This window comes from Benincasa hispida, chromosome 9, assembly GCF_009727055.1.
Source record: "Benincasa hispida cultivar B227 chromosome 9, ASM972705v1, whole genome shotgun sequence".
Lineage (NCBI taxonomy): Eukaryota > Viridiplantae > Streptophyta > Magnoliopsida > Cucurbitales > Cucurbitaceae > Benincasa > Benincasa hispida.
This window is the reverse complement of record NC_052357.1, coordinates 55,470,411-55,489,259: the sequence shown is the minus strand read 5'-3', so window position 1 is coordinate 55,489,259 and position 18,849 is coordinate 55,470,411. Positions and strand designations below refer to the sequence as shown.

The window sequence follows — 18,849 nt, the reverse complement described above, 5'->3', positions numbered from 1 at the left end:
TAACATACATCCATTTGATACATCCATTTGAATTATATTATTGTAAACTTATAATGAAAAATAAAAAGACATAACAAAAACAAATGTCCTTTTTTGAAAAAAAAAATATTTTAATAAGTTATGAATCTCTATAAAAACCATAGATGTTTTCTTAATGTGTAAATCTACAACTTTCGAATTTTAACTCCCCAACTCGCTCTAAAAATGGTGTAAACCCAGCTTCCCATAAAATTTTACTTTTTGCTACTTTTCATTAAAAAAAATCAAATAAAAAAGAAAATAAAAAACCAAATTAAAGTATTTTCCAAGAACGATTTAAACACAACCACAAGTCATCATAAGTGCAAAATCAAATGAGTTATTCAGAGCATATTTAACTTAAAACCGTCTCTTTTCACCTAAAAATACTTTTTTAAACATTTAAAAAATCAATCCAAATATAGCCTTCAAGATTCTTGCTGTTTCCATCATGCCAATTATTAAAAATTGACAAATAACATTCAGTATGAGTTGTACTTGGGCTTTTTTTTTTAAAAAAAAAAAAAAAAAAAAAAAAAAAAAAAATTGTGGAATCAGTATTTGACTTTAGGTTATATTCAACTCTTCCTAATTTTTTTTTCCACAAATTTGGAAAAACAGAGGGAGAACCATGGAAACAAATGTATATAAGTAAATTTTCTGTGGGAGAAAAGGGAGGCAGGGGCAACCAACATTGAATAACATCCATTACAGCAATGAAATAAGTCCCAACAAGCCACCATTTTTCACAAATTTTTTTCCATAACCGATCCGATCAGTGCACCGAAGCTGGTGAATCTGTGAATGATTTTTCCTTCTCCCTGGCTCAGTTCTTACCATATTTGGGTGAATCTCAAAAGCTTGTGTTCTTTTTACGACCATATCAGTTAACTACTCTTTGAGCCTTTCAAAGAAATACAAATATCCCATGTCCTTGGGCGGGTTGACCGAAACCCCAACTTTGTCGTCATTGAAAATAACCCATCTACCATCTTTAAAGATGTGTGCAACATAGTGACCGCATTGAGTAGAAGTCCCAATGTGGCTTATTATTCCCATCAGCCTATATCCTGGAAAAAAAAAAAAAACAGAACTCCAAAGATTTTAGTCGAGCATCAAATATTGAGTAGAAATTCAACAGATTGGACTGGGCCAACGATAAGAAAATTGATTGAAAGTAAAGTTGTTAAAAGGGTACTCGGCAAGGCATGCATAATGTAATGACCTAGAAACAAAAACCGAAACTCGCCGAATAAAGGAAGAATTTCCCTTTACCATATAACGTTCACCATCATATAGGTGTATGTGATAAAGTGGCATAAAATATTGTTCAGAATTTTCCACACAACAGAACAAAATTTTCTACGTAATGGGGTTACCTAGTGTAAAATCTCCAAGGAAAAAGGAGAAACTTTTGGATTGGTACTTATATAAGTCCAGGCTATTTCAAACCATCACAATACCTTAATCATCGACACAGCTTTGGTCTAAAAACAAGCCATTTAAAATTTTATGAAAATAAATTAGATTTTTTTAATAATTGATTTAAATTTCCTATTCTCTAATCTCTCTTTTCCACTAAGAACAACACGTTTCTCAGAATTAACTTATAAAGTAAATATGTATATGATTTTCCTTCTATTATGTTCAAATCTAACTTAGAATATCGACCATCATCACATTCATACAAATGTGGCATCAGATTTTTTGTTCTGTAGAATGTTTTAATAATTTGAAATGGTTAAAAGATGGATAGTGAGATATAGAAAGGTTCATAGAAACCAAGAATATGATCAGGTGACACAAAAATAATTATCAAGAGTAAGAAACTGACTCTCTCCACCGTCAGGTAGCTCAGCATTGGGATTAGTTGGTATGCTTGATGTAGTGGCGTCCAAATAGTCTGATTCTGATGATATAGAAGCTTCAGGATTGTTAAATATCCAATCTGTCGCTTTCTCAATGTCACCACCCTACAATCAAAGATGCAGGGAGAATCAAAACCCATACATGACCTAAATGTTTCTTTTTAGTTGTTTTCTTTCCTATTCTCTTCACCCTCTTTTAGAGGTTCTATTTCTGTGTGACTTGTGAAGTAAAGAAGCAGCGCTTACAGATGCCTTTAGTGCTTTCTTAGCAATGGCTTCTTGAAAACCAAATTGAAGCAACGTGTCAACTTTTGTTTGGTCAACAACAAAATCTGCCTTGTCGGAGATCGGATCATTTATATCTACCAGAAAAATACATGAATGGCGAATATTTACAAATAACACCTTAAAACATAATTGCTGAAACAATCAAAACTGAGTATGTAATGTTCCACAAGGACATAAATGAAATAGAAACACAAGGAGAAGAATCTGATGTACACAAGGACAATATTATTTGAATACCTGGATCATCCATGTGAGAAAGTAACCAATTCATAGCCTCTTCAACTCCAGCGTTTGAGGTATTAATGGCAGCTTTTTGACAGTGAAGATGGTTAAATCCCATTGACACAAGTTGAGCAACAATATCATCGTTGGCTGAAGGTATATTTGACTGAAACCCATCCTCAGGACCTGACAATAATTACAAAAAGTGGGCACAAATACACATTATATCACGTAAAGTTATCGATATAGAAGCCCAGAAAATTTGAGAGCTTGTGTTCTTAAGAAGATGCAGTCGTTGCAACATTATATTCCATAAATTAGAAGATTGACAAGATAGAGACAAAGATCAAAACCTACATTTAGATTACAATCCATATTTCTATAGATTGAAAATTACATTGATAGGTAAGCTACAGATATACAATTTTATAGTCATCCACGCAAAAAGCTCCTTTATCCACACATCTTCATGAGCACTGTTATTCCTTATTTTTTAAATTATTTTTGTCATCTTATTGATAGTCTTTTCTATTAATTTATTTTCATTCTTTCTTTTCTTCCCCTCTTAATTGTGGTGCATGGTTTTCTATTTTTCAAATTTCTTCAAGACAGGATATTTGCGAGTATCAATAAAAAAAACTATCCTGATACTATTTATTCATTATCTATACCAAAACATGTATCTTTGCTCATTTCCCCAGTTACACGTTGCATAGATATATAAGTAGGAAAACAAAACCCTTCCAATCATGTGCCTCGTGAAATGACTGTGCTAAACATGTTTGAAATATTAAAACTTGTAAGTGTTCCTACACAAGAGGCAGATACACAAATGCTTGCATGCACAATCTATGTTAATTGAAAATAACTGAAACATAATTCCAATAAATTATACAAATATGACATAAACAGTAAATTTATGTAATATGAGTGCTGACTGAAAGACCAAGAAGAATCCACCTACCAGCCTCGGGCAAAAGCTCTTCCCCAGCCTGAGGTCCTTTACTACGCAATTGACCGAGATCAATGATGTCAGGGACATCAATATAGACATCTAAGTCAAGCAACATGAGAAGGTTAAAACATAAGAAACAGAAAGATCACATAAGGGAGAACAAGAAAATCAAGAAAGTTGCAGAGAAATACCTAGTTTTTTGGGCACCCAGCCCTCCCCCATAATAAATTTGCGCATATGCAAGACCAGGTAGTCTGGGAAGGAAGTTAATCTTGTTGTCCTGTAGAGTTATAGAGCAGGGAAGATGAAAATACTCACTTTTGCTAATGGCAACACTTCACTTAATTATGCCAGGAAAAATTATTTCGTCACATTCCTAGAAAAATGAATGCTTACTTCGTTGCTGTAGTCTTAGTTTGCAAGGCAGTGCTGTAAAAATCATGAATCTCCTCGGGAGATGAAAAGCTTGCAAGGCATGCCTCTAGAGGTACTCTAGGCCGGACAATTTCATCAGTGCCTCTGTTAAACACATTATTCTTAGCAACAAACTATCAATGTGAAATGGTAAGAACATGCACAAGAAGACTCCCACTTACAGTTCCTTCCCTACTGAGATCTTTTGTGTCTTGAGCTTTTGGAAGGCTTCAACTTCATCTGAGGTTTCAAACAATGGTGTCATTTCATGATAGATCGCTATAAAGAAATAATAGTTAAACCATCTTACCTTTATTAGTAGCTTCATGTAATGGGATGTTCAATGAGAGAATATAATCATCCCGTCTGTTATAAGCAACTTTTCCAGAGGAACACACAATACGATCCTCAATGCCAAATTTGAAGCTTCTTGCAGGATCACTTTCAGAACTCCCAGAATTCTGTCGCTCAACTTGGTCAAGAAAATGCAGGAAAAATTCCAAGGCATCCTGTAAAAAATTCATTCACTTTTGTGTAAAATAGACTAGCGGATTTTGTGTACAAAACTAGATACATCTGAAATGGAATGGTATTCTCAACAAAAACAATTATTTCCGTGGCCATCCAGCACAGACCGTGGTTTTAGAAAACATCTTTGACGGTCAAAGCCTGAAAAGTTAATCATCTGAGTCTCTGGGCTCCAGTATAAGTGGATACAATGCATTGAAATAGTCGAAAGAAAACTTTAAGATATTATAACGTAAGAAAGCAACATAACTGAACAAGAACAAACTGGAAGACATGATATTTGATAATAAAAACATAAATGAATAGCCAGTAGTGGTACTTATTTCTTCCAACATGGAGTCGACCCTGAAGGTCACCCAATATAGGTTGAGGCTTTTGCAACAGACTAATGAAATGTAATCCTGATCTCCAAGTTCCAAAGGTCTAATGCAATACATTAACAGACTTATTCCTTGCAAAGGAGTCATTGCATTTCCACCATGGCGACAGGCGAGCCTCATCACACCTTTTCACCTTTACCCAAGAGTTCCTTGCAATTATTAATCTTCCGACTGTTCCCTTCTACAAAGCCTATCCAGCTCTTCTTCGTTCCAACATTTCAAAAACATCTCATTCACAAAGGACTAATAATGCAAATATGCCCCCACAAACACTCCCTTTGGAGCTTCTTCAATATCAACCAACCTTGTTGGTATCAAGGTACAGTCCCAAGCAAATATTGACTCACAAATACCTCATTCATTCTCCCCTCTATCATTCCGAACAGAAGTACTGCTTCTTCTCTAAAATAATCTCCAATGTTTTTGCAATCATTCCATATTAAACTAGAACTTTCTTTCAAAGTTAGCTCACTTAAAGAGTTTGCCACCTCCACTCCATGTACAACAGGGTTCTCCTTCCTCGACATGTTGAGTAATACTACCTCAACTCAAGAAACCTTAGGGGAGTGTTTGGCCCATGGGTTTTGAAGCCAAGCCCATATTTGGGCACTTTGAATAAATTTACAAGGATTAAGAAACCAAACATATGGGTTTAGAATAGGCTTTTTTTTTCCTAATGAATGTCATGGGTTTGAGAAAAGAGCAAGGCTGCACCAAAGTCCATGCTCACCATTTTCCTACACAAAAAAATAATTATTAAAAAAAAAGGTAAACTGCCACGTGATAGTTTTTAATTGGGTGCAGCAGGAAGCTATACAATAGATGGTTGCACCCATCCTAATTTCTACCTCCTACCTCTTATCAGTGGTTGTCGGTGACTACCACAACCACCGCCAGCTAGTGGTCGTGACGACCATTGTGATGGTCAATGCCCAACCGCTGTGACCATCAACGACATTTTTTTCCTCTTCCCTTCTCCTCCAACTCCCTTTCTTCCTCCCCTTTCCCTTGGATTTCTATTTCCTTATTGGTAGCCCACTAGCACCAACAATCACCAACAACCTATCGGACATGTGTGGGGTACATGTCGAACATGGACACTGGATTGTATATGTTTATGTTTTATGCTTTTTTGGTAATAGAAATATTTCATTGATGAATGAAATTAGGGGAGAACTCCCAAACACCTAAAGGCAATTACAAAAGAGATGGCCAATTACCAACTAAAAAGGATAAGCTAATATGAGAGAAAGGGTGATTTGTTTTGCACCATGAAAATACAGTAGACAAACAAACTCCATAAAACAAACAAAAGAGAAGAGTCACGAAAAAGCCTCCTATTCCTCTTGTGGGGAGCACGCACCAGAGCCAACCAAATCTTCTTCTTTGCACCACCAAAAGGGTGACCCACCAACAATGGAACCAAGATGTCCAATGCAAGAAGAGCTCCATATAGAATTGATCAAAAAGGAATCCCCTGTTGACAGTGGTGATTCACGTAGGAGAACAATGGCAGAGTTGTGCTGAAAAACCAAGGTATCATTCCTCCAAGAATTGAGGCTCCTTACGTTCCAAGTTAGGAACTTCATTGGTGATATGATGCACCCTCCTGAGTAGCCAAGGTGGTTGATTTGTCATAGTGGATCGATGTGTATATTTCTCTCTAAAGCTTTGGCTTTTTGCCAGCAGTAGTTTGCGATTTCTTGGTTCTAGAGGGAGGAGGGATGGTTGAAATTGCCATAACACGAAGGCCATGTTTAGTCAATAAGGAAGCTAAATCTCAAAGGCTGAAAGGCAAGGAAGGTGAGGCTATGAGCTGCAGCTGTGTAAAAGAATGGGGGAACGATTGTAGTGAGTCAATAGCCTGTGAAGCAGCAATTTGATTGTCATCAGTTGGCAAAGGGATGGTGTGGCTAGAAAAGTCCGTTGGGAGGGGAGGAAAAAAGTATAATGACAGTTGATTGGATTCATCTAGTTCTCTCCAAAGACAGTCATATCAAGAGGATGTTTGGTAAAATCCAGATCTTTGGTAGGGCTAGATAGATATCGTTCTGTATCAGAACCAGCAAATAGTATATTAGTTTTATTGGCTGAGGTAGAAAATTTGTTGCCAGCTTGGAGGGTGGTGGGCCCATTTCGGAAGGTAATGTTTATGTTTTATGTGTTGCATCTACTCAACCTTTTTGTTTCAAACAAGTGCAATCACATCTATTGACCCAAATCCAAAATACACTATTTGGAAATTCAAATAGAGCAAAACAATATTTTCTATTAAACGAGCATTTTGCATAAATAAGAAACTTACAATCCGAACATACCTGCTGTCTCATCGTAGAAAATTCAGGATGGCTCGCGGCAATAACTGCTTTGAACATTCGAGGGGGTATGCCTTCCTGTTTCTAAGGTTGATGCACGTAAATGGCAACAGAAAGACAAACAAGAAGAGCTTCACAAATATGTCCAATAGTTCGACCCGGCAGTACAAGAACAGAAATTGCTAATGAACAAAGAATGCCTGATTACTTGAGCTCAAGAACAACATGCAAAACAAAGAAACGTTTATAATTCCAAGGTATTGGAAGCAAAATAGCAATTCCATTATCCAATTTCAGGTCTTTAGAACAAAAAAAAGACACAGTTTGTCCAAAACTCACTGCATTTATTGCTGAGGAAGAAGAATTCAACTTTTCAAATTTCTGGAGGACAGATCAGAGAACGCAAAACAACTAATAGCAGAAATAATTGATATAGAGGGCTTGTTTGTCTTTAGCAACTTACATCTGATGAAGGAATTGAATATTTTCCGGATAGCAAACCATGTGCCAGCTTTGTTCTGTAAGACCAAAAACGTAACTGGTGTAAATACACCATCAATCGAACCCCATCTCCCCCCCCCCCCCCCCAATAAAAAAAGGAAGAAAAGAGCGAAGAAAAATTATAGGAAATTATAAAAGCTTTAAAATTTCCTAGCCACTTACAGTTGCATGTTAAGATCGACAGTTGGATCTGCAGGTGCAGTGTCAAAAGCTGATTTTAAACTTTGTTTCGTGTAGTATCTGAAAGCATACCCGAAGAAAAGTAAATTTTGAAAGAACATACAAGACAGTTCGCTGTAATAAAACCATATAGATATTACAAGAACCTTTCACAGAATAGATGCGTTGAAAATACAACTTGCATTGTCGCTGCCAGGTAGCAGCTGCAAGAATAAACATATTTGAGAGGCAAGAAAAAGTTTAGATACCCAAATTTAATTAACAGTCAAACACTATATTGATACCTGTTTCCTAAATTAACAAGCCCAGTGTAACCTGGTCCAAAAACTGGTTCAACTTCCTGCCCACTTTCTTGTATCCGATTCCAATCAAAATTAGTGTTTTGGTCAAGTTCTCTTTCAGCAGTGGTCATTTCAGTCTGAAAAGGAAAATGGAAGCTACTTTCAACAAGATTGACATAAAAAAGAGACGCAAGATCGGAAAGTCAACCTATAAGTGTTATTTCAATTTTTAAGAAAGTATTAAAACGTTTTTCAAGGTTTAACTGTTCACAACAAATAGCTAGTCAAATCCCTTCAAACAATGTCCATCCTGCTCCAATTAAAAGAAGAAACAAACAAAAAAAACAAAATATATACCAAGATATATAAACAAACATTAACGTTAAAGGCGCAATGGGATTGTTGTGATCACCACAACGGCAGAGCCAGACAGGGATAGAGGGTATGTCAAAGTAGAGGAAGGATAATGTTGTAATTCATTGAAGATCATTCAATTCCTACCCTTCACCAAATTTTTGTTTCCTACACATTTTGAGACTGTTTTAATCTGGGAGGGTGGCCATCCACAAGCCAAATCCTAAAAATTAAAATAAATAGTGACTAGGGCAATCAATCTGACTCCCACTAACAATGCCGATTTGGGGAGACCCAAAAATCTCCTACCATGATCATACTATTCCACATTCTGCAAAATCAAAGCTCTTGGACCTTAGTCCTCTCTTGCTATGAGAACCCTAACCTTCCCCACTTGTCACTTGTCCTCTGATGTCCTTGTCATGCTCTTTGGATGCTTATTCTATTATCTTCAGAGATGTTACCAGTATAAAACACCTGTGAATATACTCATGCTTTTTGGTCCAAGTTACTGGGGGCCTTCAAATACCAAATGGTGTTTCCCAATGTTCCTCTTATCCTTCTCCTGACGATTCACCCTTTCAAACAGGAAAAAGAGATCATATGGAACTACTTTGTTAAAGCTTCTTTTGGCTTATCTAGCTCGGAAGAAATCGGCGCATCTTCCATGACAAAGTGACAGATTTCTCCTCCTTTTTTGACACCTCACATACATAGGATTCTCTTGGTGTAAATTTAACACATTCTTTTGGGATACAATCTTACATCTCTTACATCACAGTGGAGCGGTTTCATGTAATCTTCATGGCAATCCTTGCCCTTATAATTTCATTTGATCAATGAAATCATTTCTTACTTTTCTCATTTTAAAAAAAAATAACAAAATAAAACAAAACACTTATATTACGCAATGGCATTAGATATCCATATCACAAATTAAGATTTACCTCACTTCAAATAGCAAAAGAATAAAAAGATGGAAAATTGATAACGAGATATTAGCCATAACAAGGTGCAAAGTCTAAAGCAAAACCATTATATAATTCCTATCCTAAAAAGATTGTGGATCCGTTGCAAATTGCAGATAAACAACGACATCATAAGATGTTGCAAATTGCAGATAAACAACCACATCATAAGATGAAGATATGCACTGCAAGTCTAGCTTACAGTACACCACAACAAATAACTTTCAATCCAAACTAAAAATATCCAGTTTTCATCTTTTGCCACATATAAGCTCCCTGGAAAAATGTAAACAAGCTCTTCAAGCATTCTGTGAATATCTAACCTTCTGTAAGGATGAAAAGTCGATGCCAAAGAAGGCAAGATGTTGTCCTAGAATTGGGTCCAAGACACTATCATCCTCTGGATAAGAGTAAACATCTGAGCTGCCACAAAAACATTACCCATTATTAAAATTAAAACATGTGTCGGCTGTGATAAAAGACCAAAAGAGGGCAAAGTAACAAAACTACTTGCTTCCAAAAATTCCAATCATAGGAAAAACGGATGTAAATTGCTTTGGCAAAGAACCAAGGGAAACAATCCTAAATACTGTTACCAAAGGAGGCTTACTACCATTAACAACACGAATAAAAGATTCTGCATATTGCAAAAATAGAAATAAAAATTCAAAATGTTTCACCAAGGGCTCCATTCAATGCATGGCCTGCTTTCTTGTGTTATGTAGTCCATCTACGTTAATCCTTCCCAAAATACAAGCCACCATCTTATGGTGCAACTCATTTGTTTCCTTGAGAATCTTCAATACTATTTTCTTAACAGGCTTTAATCACATTCCTTACTTCACCAAGTCTCAAATCTCCACAATCAAAGGACTTGGAAACTATATCCCATCTCATCTGCCCTCTGCTTCTCCGTTTCCCACACAAAGAAAGTTATTTTTCACTCTATTTGTAATGCTACCCTTACTTTATATCCCCAAAACAATTTTTAAAGTATACTTATAGTTATAGGTGGGAAAAAGGTAGCTTATATGCCTCTGCTAATTTTTTTCTTTTTCCTTTTTTTTTTTTTTTTTTTTGCAGATAAGAAACATTTCATTGATTAATGAAAAATGAAATAGGCGAAACCCCAAAAGCCAATAGGCCATATGCCTCAACTAAATCTTACAGGACAAATGGTTAACCCTGCAATATTTGGTCCCAACAAGTTTGCATGATATCTAATATCCTAAGTAGATGGCCATCCTAGTTTGATCATAACCTCATTAGTATATAATTTCACAACTCTGGCTATTGCCCAGTTAAGCATAGTAACTTGGGTAAAATTTGTAAGGCCAGATATAGGAAATCTTTTATCCTTGCATGGTTCTTCTCACCATTTAGTAGCCTTCCATTTTTTTTTTTTTTTTGAATGAATTCATCTTTAATAAAAAGTAAGTGAATCAATCAAGATGAATACTTATAAAGTGACATTGTCAACTTTATCAAGCAAAACATTACCTGCTGCTTCAAGGTCAGCTGTGATCGTCCCTAGCTTAACAGCAAGAGGATAGCCCGTCTCTTTGTAGTGCTCAACAGCATGGTTGTTACCTCCTGTTCCATCCCAATTTCTTCTCCCACAAAGGATCATTCCATCAGTTAAATTGAGCCACAGATTCTCAGTTTTATCACATTTAGAACACTTCCATCCAGAAGGAGGAACTATAACACCATTGTCAATCTGCTGCAGATTCATTGCATATGAACTGATCTGCTTCTTATCAGCTGTCCATGCTGCAAGTTGCTCTTTTCTCTCAGCGCCCTCGGCCAATAAGACAGCATCAACTGCCAACCTTACCTGCAATTATAGCATAACCCTGGGTTTAAAATCTATGTATAATGTGTGTGTGTACATATACATATACATTTACATATATACATACATACAGACAGACAGACATATATATATATTAAAAAAAGTTTTCTGCTTTAGATTAGAGATGGGGGTGGGGGAAGGACTTTCACCTTCTCTGGCAGCTCCACAGAAGGAAATGGAAGAGTTGCATAATTAGGCAGTATCACTATATTATAAGTTTCATCATATTCAGGTTCATTGTTATCAAACCCACCATCAACTCCTGGAGAAAAATAATAATAAGGATCACAAGGATAGAATAGATGTTCCATAATTAGACGTTATTTGGAAGTTTCATAATATGCATTCTAGGTGGTGTCGTAGTGAATGTTATTTCAGTAAAAGCACTTTATCCACATTACTATTCAATAGAACAAAACTTTGGTATTAACTGAAGAGAGCAGAATGCTAAAATAAATTGATTCAATTTCTTAACAAAATAGGTTCCGCAACCATAAATTTTGGAAGCTTGGACTGTGAAGATTACAGTTCCTTTATACCAATTATAACATAATTAATCAAATAAGTAAGCAAAGACACTAATTAAAGTTATTCTACACTGGAACACTTACACAAATGGGAAACAATTATCTTGTAAAATATGTTAACTCTATTTGTAAAGAAAAAAGAAGACATTAATACAGTAAAGAGTAATAGAATGATGGAACAACAACTGGAAATGGGAGGTGCAAAGGGTTCCTGTAGCAAAAATTATAATGCATTGTTCCTCCTTATACCAAGAGTGGCCAAGCCCTACGTAACCTGCACTAATTGCACAGCACCCTCACTAGATCCTACAGCATGTAGAGTCAAATAAATTGGAAATCTCAAAGATACTAATACCATATGAAGGTTTCCATCAGTAAGAAAACTCAATTGATAGCCTAGTGAATGGGGATTATAGCACAATATTGCATTCTTTTTCTTAACAGAAAATAATCTTCTTTCTATCCTGTTATTATTTATGGAGACTTATTTTCATACTCACCATTGCTTCCTTCACAAAAGGTAGATTTTAGAGGAAAATGCACTTTTTTGGTCCTTGAGTTTTCAAACACAACTTGTTAACCCCCAAGGTTTGGGTTCAGTAGCATTTTAGACCCTACTATCAGTTTTCTGTCAATCAACTAATGAAAAGATGACGTGACACTTTTTTACTAAAAGAAACATTTTTTTTTAAATATATATATATATATATATATATATAGTATTTTTAATTAATTTTCTCTCTTTTCTACCCATGATGTATTAAACTTGGGAGAAAAGGAGAAATAGAAGAAGAAGAAAGGAAGGAAAGGAAAGAGGAGGAAGTAAAGAAAGGAAAAGAAACAAGTGGAGGCAATGGTAGCCATGGATGGGTAGAGGGAGAAAGAAGAAAGAGGAAAACCATGGAAAAGATATTATAAATATTTTTTATTAAAAATGTGTTATTTGATGTAATTTGCTATCCCAAACCTCAAAGACCAAAAGTGTAATTTTTCATAGATTTTACATCAATTTGTTGCCATGGATTATTCTATCTTTCTCATCAAAAAAACATCCTCCATTTAGACAAATATAAAGAATACAAAGGGCTCCAATTGTAAAGAATAGTTACAAAAATTCTAAAAAATGGACACCCAAAGAAAAACTCACAATTGGCATTATAGCACACCTTTCAAGCTCACTTAAAATGTTGTTAGGGATTGCTATTTTATGCGCGATGTTCCATAAAATAGCAAAAATAATTGCACACCACAAGATCCATCCCTTGTCCCAAAATGGAGGGTGATATCTCCGAGTAGCAGGATCTATTCTGATAAGACACATACCAGAAGTCTTTTTATAAAACCTACCCCAAATGGCGTGTGTGAATGAAACCTCTACAATACATGATCCAAGTTATTCATTTTTTAAAGGACATAATAATTGTTGAATCAGAAGGGTTCTTGCATTCTAGATTAGAAAAAATGGCATTGGCTAATTAATTTCCAACATTTATCCCCACTTAGCTCCTATCTATCTTCAAATACCCACAACAGTGTCAGTACACTAGAAATTTGAAACATCTTGTTGAAATCCAACAAAGAGGGAGAAGGGAACCAATTAGTTTAATCAAGTAACCTAGGAACAAAGGTGGTTCTAGGTTGGGAAATTTCAAAAACGTTAAGAAGCTTCCTTGTTTAAATCGTTATGGCAATTTCCAGTCAGTGTCAACATACTAGAAAGAAATTTGAAATATCTTTTTGAAATCCAACATAAAGGGAGAAGGAAGCCACCTAGTTTAATCAGTAAGACTTTAATGATCATGGAACAGAGGTGGTTCAAGGTTGGGAAAATTCAAAAACGTTATGAGCTTCTTTTGGTTAAATGGCTAGGGCCTAGGGCAATTTTCCTTTTTTTTCACCACTAAGCTAACTGGCGAGCTTTTTTGCAATCTCTTTAATAGGAACCTTTGTACATTTGGTAATATTTCATTTTATCAATGAAATATTTGTTTCCAAAAAAAATCCACTTGAATGAGAGTTTGCAGTGCAAATATGATAAAAAGCATCCATGACAAGGAACAGCCTTGCCTGGTTTACATGTATGAAGTAAAATATTTATCAGAGCCATTGGAAAAACATCTCCAAACTTATAATGGTGATGGACGTTAAAACCTTGGGAAGATAACGAGGCTTCTGAGAACCAGTTTCACTGTGCACTTACAGTGACGATTGATGACAATCGGAATCAGAGGTCTAGCTGAGCAAGAGTTTAAAGATAACCAACTGAAATTACAGATTAGAAATAATGATTATAATAAAATAAAAATGCTTGACAATTCCAAAAAACTCTTTCAAGCCTCTCTTTCACGTTTGAAGGCAAAGTTTGTCTCCAGTTGGAAATCAACAAGAATTGTATGGTGGCATAAGACTCCCAAGTTTTTTTGAAAAGAAAAGTTGTAGGCACTCAACATGCTGGGTCTTTTTGTTTAACAAAAAAATTAAATTAAACTTTTTAAGAAAATAGTTAAGGGAACCATGATCTCTTTGTTCATCTTCATCCGCATTCATTTTAGTTTCAAGACAGGTATACTCCATAAGAAAAAAAAAACAATAGTCGAGGATTATCTAAATGAATGTTGGCAAATCCTTGCTATGGGAGCTAAGTTTGAATGGAAATAACATGATTCTCTTGGAGATATCTAAAGTTAGGGAAGAAATTTGAGCACTAGCTAATCTATTATCATTTTGGTATACTAGACAAACAATTTTGTAATGATCCATATTTCAAAATCTCTCTTGGAGTAGTTGCAATTTAAGTTCCTAGAATTCGACCTTTGGCCACTTTTTGTATTTTTCATACAATCAATGAGATGTTCTCTCTGACAAAAATATTATCTATCTATCTATATATATGTGTGTGTGTGTGTCTATATATCGAAAATACTATTGTCTCCGCTATTCTAAATTATATGGAGAAAGGTTCTCAAAAAATTCCTTGCCTATGGGAGCTAAGTTTGAATGGAAATAACATGATTCTCTTGGAGATATCTAAAGTTAGGGAAGAAAATTAAGCACTAGTTGAACTTCTATTATCGTCTTGGTATACTAGACAAACAATTTTGTTAATGATCCATATTCAAAATCTCTCTTGGAGTAGTTGCGAATATAAGTTCCTAGAATTCGGCCTTTGGCACTTTTTTGTATTTTTCATACAATCAATGAGATGTTCTCTCTGACAAAAATATTATCTATCTATCTATATAATATGTGTGTGTGTGTGTGTATATATATCGAAAAATACTATGTCTCCGTATCTAAATATATATGGAGAAAGTTCTCAAAAAATTCCTTGCTATGGGAGCTAAGTTTGAATGGAAATAACATGATTCTCTTGGAGATATCTATAAGTTAGGGAAGAAATTTAAGCACTAGTTGAACTTCATTATACGTCTTGGTATACTAGACAAACAATTTTGTAATGATCCATATTTCAAAATCTCTCTTGGAGTAGTTGCGATATAAGTTCCTAGAATTCGGCCTTTGGTCACTTTTTGTATTTTTCATACAATCAATGAGATGTTCTCTCTGATAAAAATATTATCTATCTATCTATCTATCTATCTATATATATATATATATATATATATAAGAGTACCAATGATGCTATTGGGACCAAGAACTTATTGGGAGGAAAAAAGAAAAATACAAAAAGCAATAAAATTGGGCATGTACCCCAATCACATAAGAAAAGTGGCCAGTTAAAGACAGATTAAATGAAGATGTATCAACATAGTGGTAAAAATACCTATAGCTAAGAGAGTAGGTTTCTTTGAAGGCCTGTCTTCAGGAACCAACTTCTTTCTTTGCTTTATGTGTAAATACACAGGATTTCCAGTCCTCTCATAGTTCCAACCTACAAAATCCTTCCCAAATGCTAGAAATGTATTCAAATCAATGAACAAACCACCTTCTGACCTCTGAAACTCAAAAGAAAACAAACATCATCAGACAGCGTCATAGAAGAACAGCTTCCAAAGATTAAAAAAAGTGGCTGACATCATAAAAATGTACGGAACGAATGTTGTTGCTTTTGGACAAACAATATGCAGATAAAGGCATAAAGAGCCCAGGAGGTTACCAAGGTGAATGTTACTGATCCAACATTTTCATACACATGGAATTTGAATTTCATTGATATTCCTTGATGATCCGCATATCATGTTTTTCTACTCAAGCTAGGAAAACTATGAAATAATGTTAGGTTGAACATGTTCTTGAATTTTAGCTGCGTATTTTGCAGGCCTACTTGTAATGTAGTTCAGTTCATACTGATACAACCATTGACATTCTCAATGTCTTACTACAGACCAAAATCTAACCATATTTCATTAATTTGATCACGGTTTTTTTTCTCTTGTCCAAGTGAAGAAATGAACTACATATATGTATAATAGTACATCGCTGAAACTAAAGTATCTTTCACTCACTGTATGACTAAATTACACTGCTGGACCTATCTCCAAACAATCAATAATTACAAAGAAAATAAACGCAACCACAGGCAGAGAATAATACCTGGCCGCTTGAAATGAATATAACATGACGACGATGTGGCCATTAAAAAATAGAGGTTCTACGAATTAACACTCGCAATCCAAATGTTCAGAGGAAATAACCATCCACATAAGCGCAAAGACCAAACAAAGACTCGCTACTTCCTTGACATTCATTCATTTCTGACAAAAACAGTTCTCAAGCAAACACTCAGCGATTAAAAAGCTTGTAACTAGTGAACATCAGAATTCCAGCACAAAGTGAAGGAATCACAATAGAAATTACGGCAGAACACACAACAAGGGAGAAGATAATACCGGAGTGTCGAAGGACAAGCAGCATTCCTGCTTGTAGATGCGATTGGTAGGCTCCGGAATACGAACACGGGAGAGATTAGATCGAAGCAAGTCCATGGGGTCCGTCATTTGAAGGAAGCGCGAAGTAGATATGGAGGATTGAGAGAAGGAAAGAAGAGGAAGAGAATATATTCGTTTCGCTTTGCCCTAAGCTGAAGGAAAGCAACTGAATAGGCTCTTGCTCTCTCTGCGAGTACTCAGTGGAAATGATGAGGAACAAACAAAGCTTTTTATATACAGCGCGATTTTTCCATTTTCTCTGTCTCCTCGTTTTCGTTTCTTATTCTACTAATTGAGTCGGGGAGACGGGTATACGCAATGCAAGCACGAAAAAGGAAAATGGTTAAAATATAATCAATTTATCCATTAAAATATGTGATTAATGATGGTATCAATTTACGCTTAGATTTCATCCTTTAAACTTCTAAATTATCATAAATAAATTCATTTAAATAGTCTATATTCCAACATTGAGGTTGATACACGATTGTAAATTTCTTCAAATATTAGATTAACAAAATAGGTCTTTATATTTTTGGTTTAAATTAATTTAGTTTGTATGCTTTTAACATTGATTCATTTTGTTTCCTATATTTTTAAAAGGTGATCATTTTAGCTCTTTCGTTTTCATTTTAATTTCATTTTTAAATGACTAAAATGTGTTTTTAAAGTCCAGTGACCAAAACAGACCAAGGTCAAAAACTATGATTAACAACGGGGTAGGGATGGGACGGAAGATTTCTCATCCCCATCTCTATTCTCACGGGTGTATTTCTCCCCATCCCCACCAATTGAAGGCGGAGATGGAGATGGGGATTCCCCATGGGACCCATCCCCGGTTTTTTTGTAATATATATAATTATATAAATACTTGTATAATTAATATATANCAGCATACATATAATTATATTTTTAAGGATGCCTTAATATCAAGGAATCTCCCTCTCTTCTTCTCTTCATATTCTATATGTTTATTTGTAAAATTAATATAGGGTTGTTTTCAAATATATAAAAATGAACAAAAATATTTACAAAATATAGCAAAATTTTAGAATTATCAAGGTTGGGGATGGGGATGGGGATGTGGCAAGGATACTCTCCCCGTCCCCGACTAGGGACCTAGTTATGATCCCCGATTTGACTTCATCCATGATCAAAACGGAGTTTTCCTGTCTCGAACCCGTGGGAATTTTTGTCAACCCTATTTAAAATAAGGATCATAAAAACTCTTTTAAAAGTACAAGGACCAATATGAACCAAAATTCAACGTATAGGGACCAAAATGAACATATAAGAACCAAAATGAATCATGTGAAAAGTATAGAGACAAAAGTAGTATTTAAACAATTGTTTTATTAATACTATACTTAAAAAACGTTGGTTAAATTACAAATTTGGTCCCATGATTTGAAGAGAATTATAATTTAATCCTATAGTTTTAAAAGTTAAAATATAGTCCTTGTGGTTTGATAAATCATCATAAATAGTTCGTATGACTCGATAAAATCATCTTAATAGTCCTTATCATATGGACTATTTATGACATTTTTACCCAACCATACTAATTAAATTCTAATTATAAACAACTAAATTCTAACTTACCATAGGGACCAAAATTTATAATTTAATTAAAAAAAATACTTTAAAACAGTTATTTAAAATGCTTCTTCTCTCGTCATTTTTTCCTCCGGGAGTTTTTTTAGTTATTATTTTTTTAAGATAGAAGAAACTAAACTAACAAGTCTTATGGGCAACAAGAAAAGAAAAATCACGGGAATATAGAAAACTCCAAGTGTGAAGGAAGGCAATTTAGCCATATCAAATTCCTTCCATGAAAACCTTCGTGCACCAAATAATGTGCCGTTATGTTTTGAATTATCGACACGTGCTAAAGAGAGAGAATCAATAAGTTGCTTTATATCAGCCATGTAATTAGCCACCTCCACCTGAGGAGTTGAACCTAAGCATCTGTGTTACAAATATTGTGTTGGCAATGATTGTTTAAGGTTGGACATGTGTTGTTTGAGTTGTCTCTACATTTAAATTATCTGACTAAAGGATGTTATCTAAAAATGTTGTTTCTACAAAATACCTTTTTTATGTGAAAAATCTTGTCTGAAATATTGTTGCAAATATTTTCCTTCTCCTTGCGCGAATTTTTGGAAGTTAGGGTTACACTTTTTATATATCTGTTGTGCTGATTTAAAGACTCTTAGTCCTTGGATTAGGGTTGGCCGTTTTCACGAAAGAATTTGTAGTGTCGTTGTATTATGAAGTTTTTCTGTCACAAGAGCGTGGTTTATCAA

At 34.9% G+C, this 18,849-nt stretch overlaps 1 protein-coding gene across 1 annotated transcript; it reads right to left on the bottom strand.

The window, feature by feature from the left end:
• Nucleotides 1-564: 564 nt before the first annotated feature.
• On the bottom strand, nucleotides 565-16,856 carry LOC120086063 (ubiquitin carboxyl-terminal hydrolase 14). The gene is made up of 19 exons (XM_039042489.1): nucleotides 16,505-16,856; nucleotides 15,439-15,610; nucleotides 11,277-11,389; nucleotides 10,773-11,109; nucleotides 9,596-9,690; nucleotides 7,954-8,087; nucleotides 7,816-7,872; nucleotides 7,652-7,729; nucleotides 7,452-7,506; nucleotides 6,992-7,072; nucleotides 4,076-4,274; nucleotides 3,948-4,005; nucleotides 3,748-3,870; nucleotides 3,543-3,631; nucleotides 3,361-3,450; nucleotides 2,412-2,582; nucleotides 2,133-2,248; nucleotides 1,853-1,991; nucleotides 565-1,088 (listed from the first exon to the last, which is right to left on the bottom strand). The coding sequence occupies exons 1-19, from the start codon at nucleotides 16,610-16,612 to the stop codon at nucleotides 910-912; spliced, it is 2,394 nt and encodes a 797-aa protein (XP_038898417.1). The 5' UTR covers nucleotides 16,613-16,856; the 3' UTR covers nucleotides 565-909.
• Nucleotides 16,857-18,849: the final 1,993 nt, after the last annotated feature.

Coding starts and splice junctions, on each gene's coding strand:
- LOC120086063 (XM_039042489.1), bottom strand. CDS start 16,612: ATGACGGACCCCATGGACTTGCTTCGATCTAATCTCTCCCGTGTTCGT. Junction 7,873..7,953: donor CTTGTTAATTTAGGAAACAG/GTATCAATATAG, acceptor TTATTCTTGCAG/CTGCTACCTGGCAGCGACAA. Junction 7,730..7,815: donor ACGCATCTATTCTGTGAAAG/GTTCTTGTAATA, acceptor GTATGCTTTCAG/ATACTACACGAAACAAAGTT.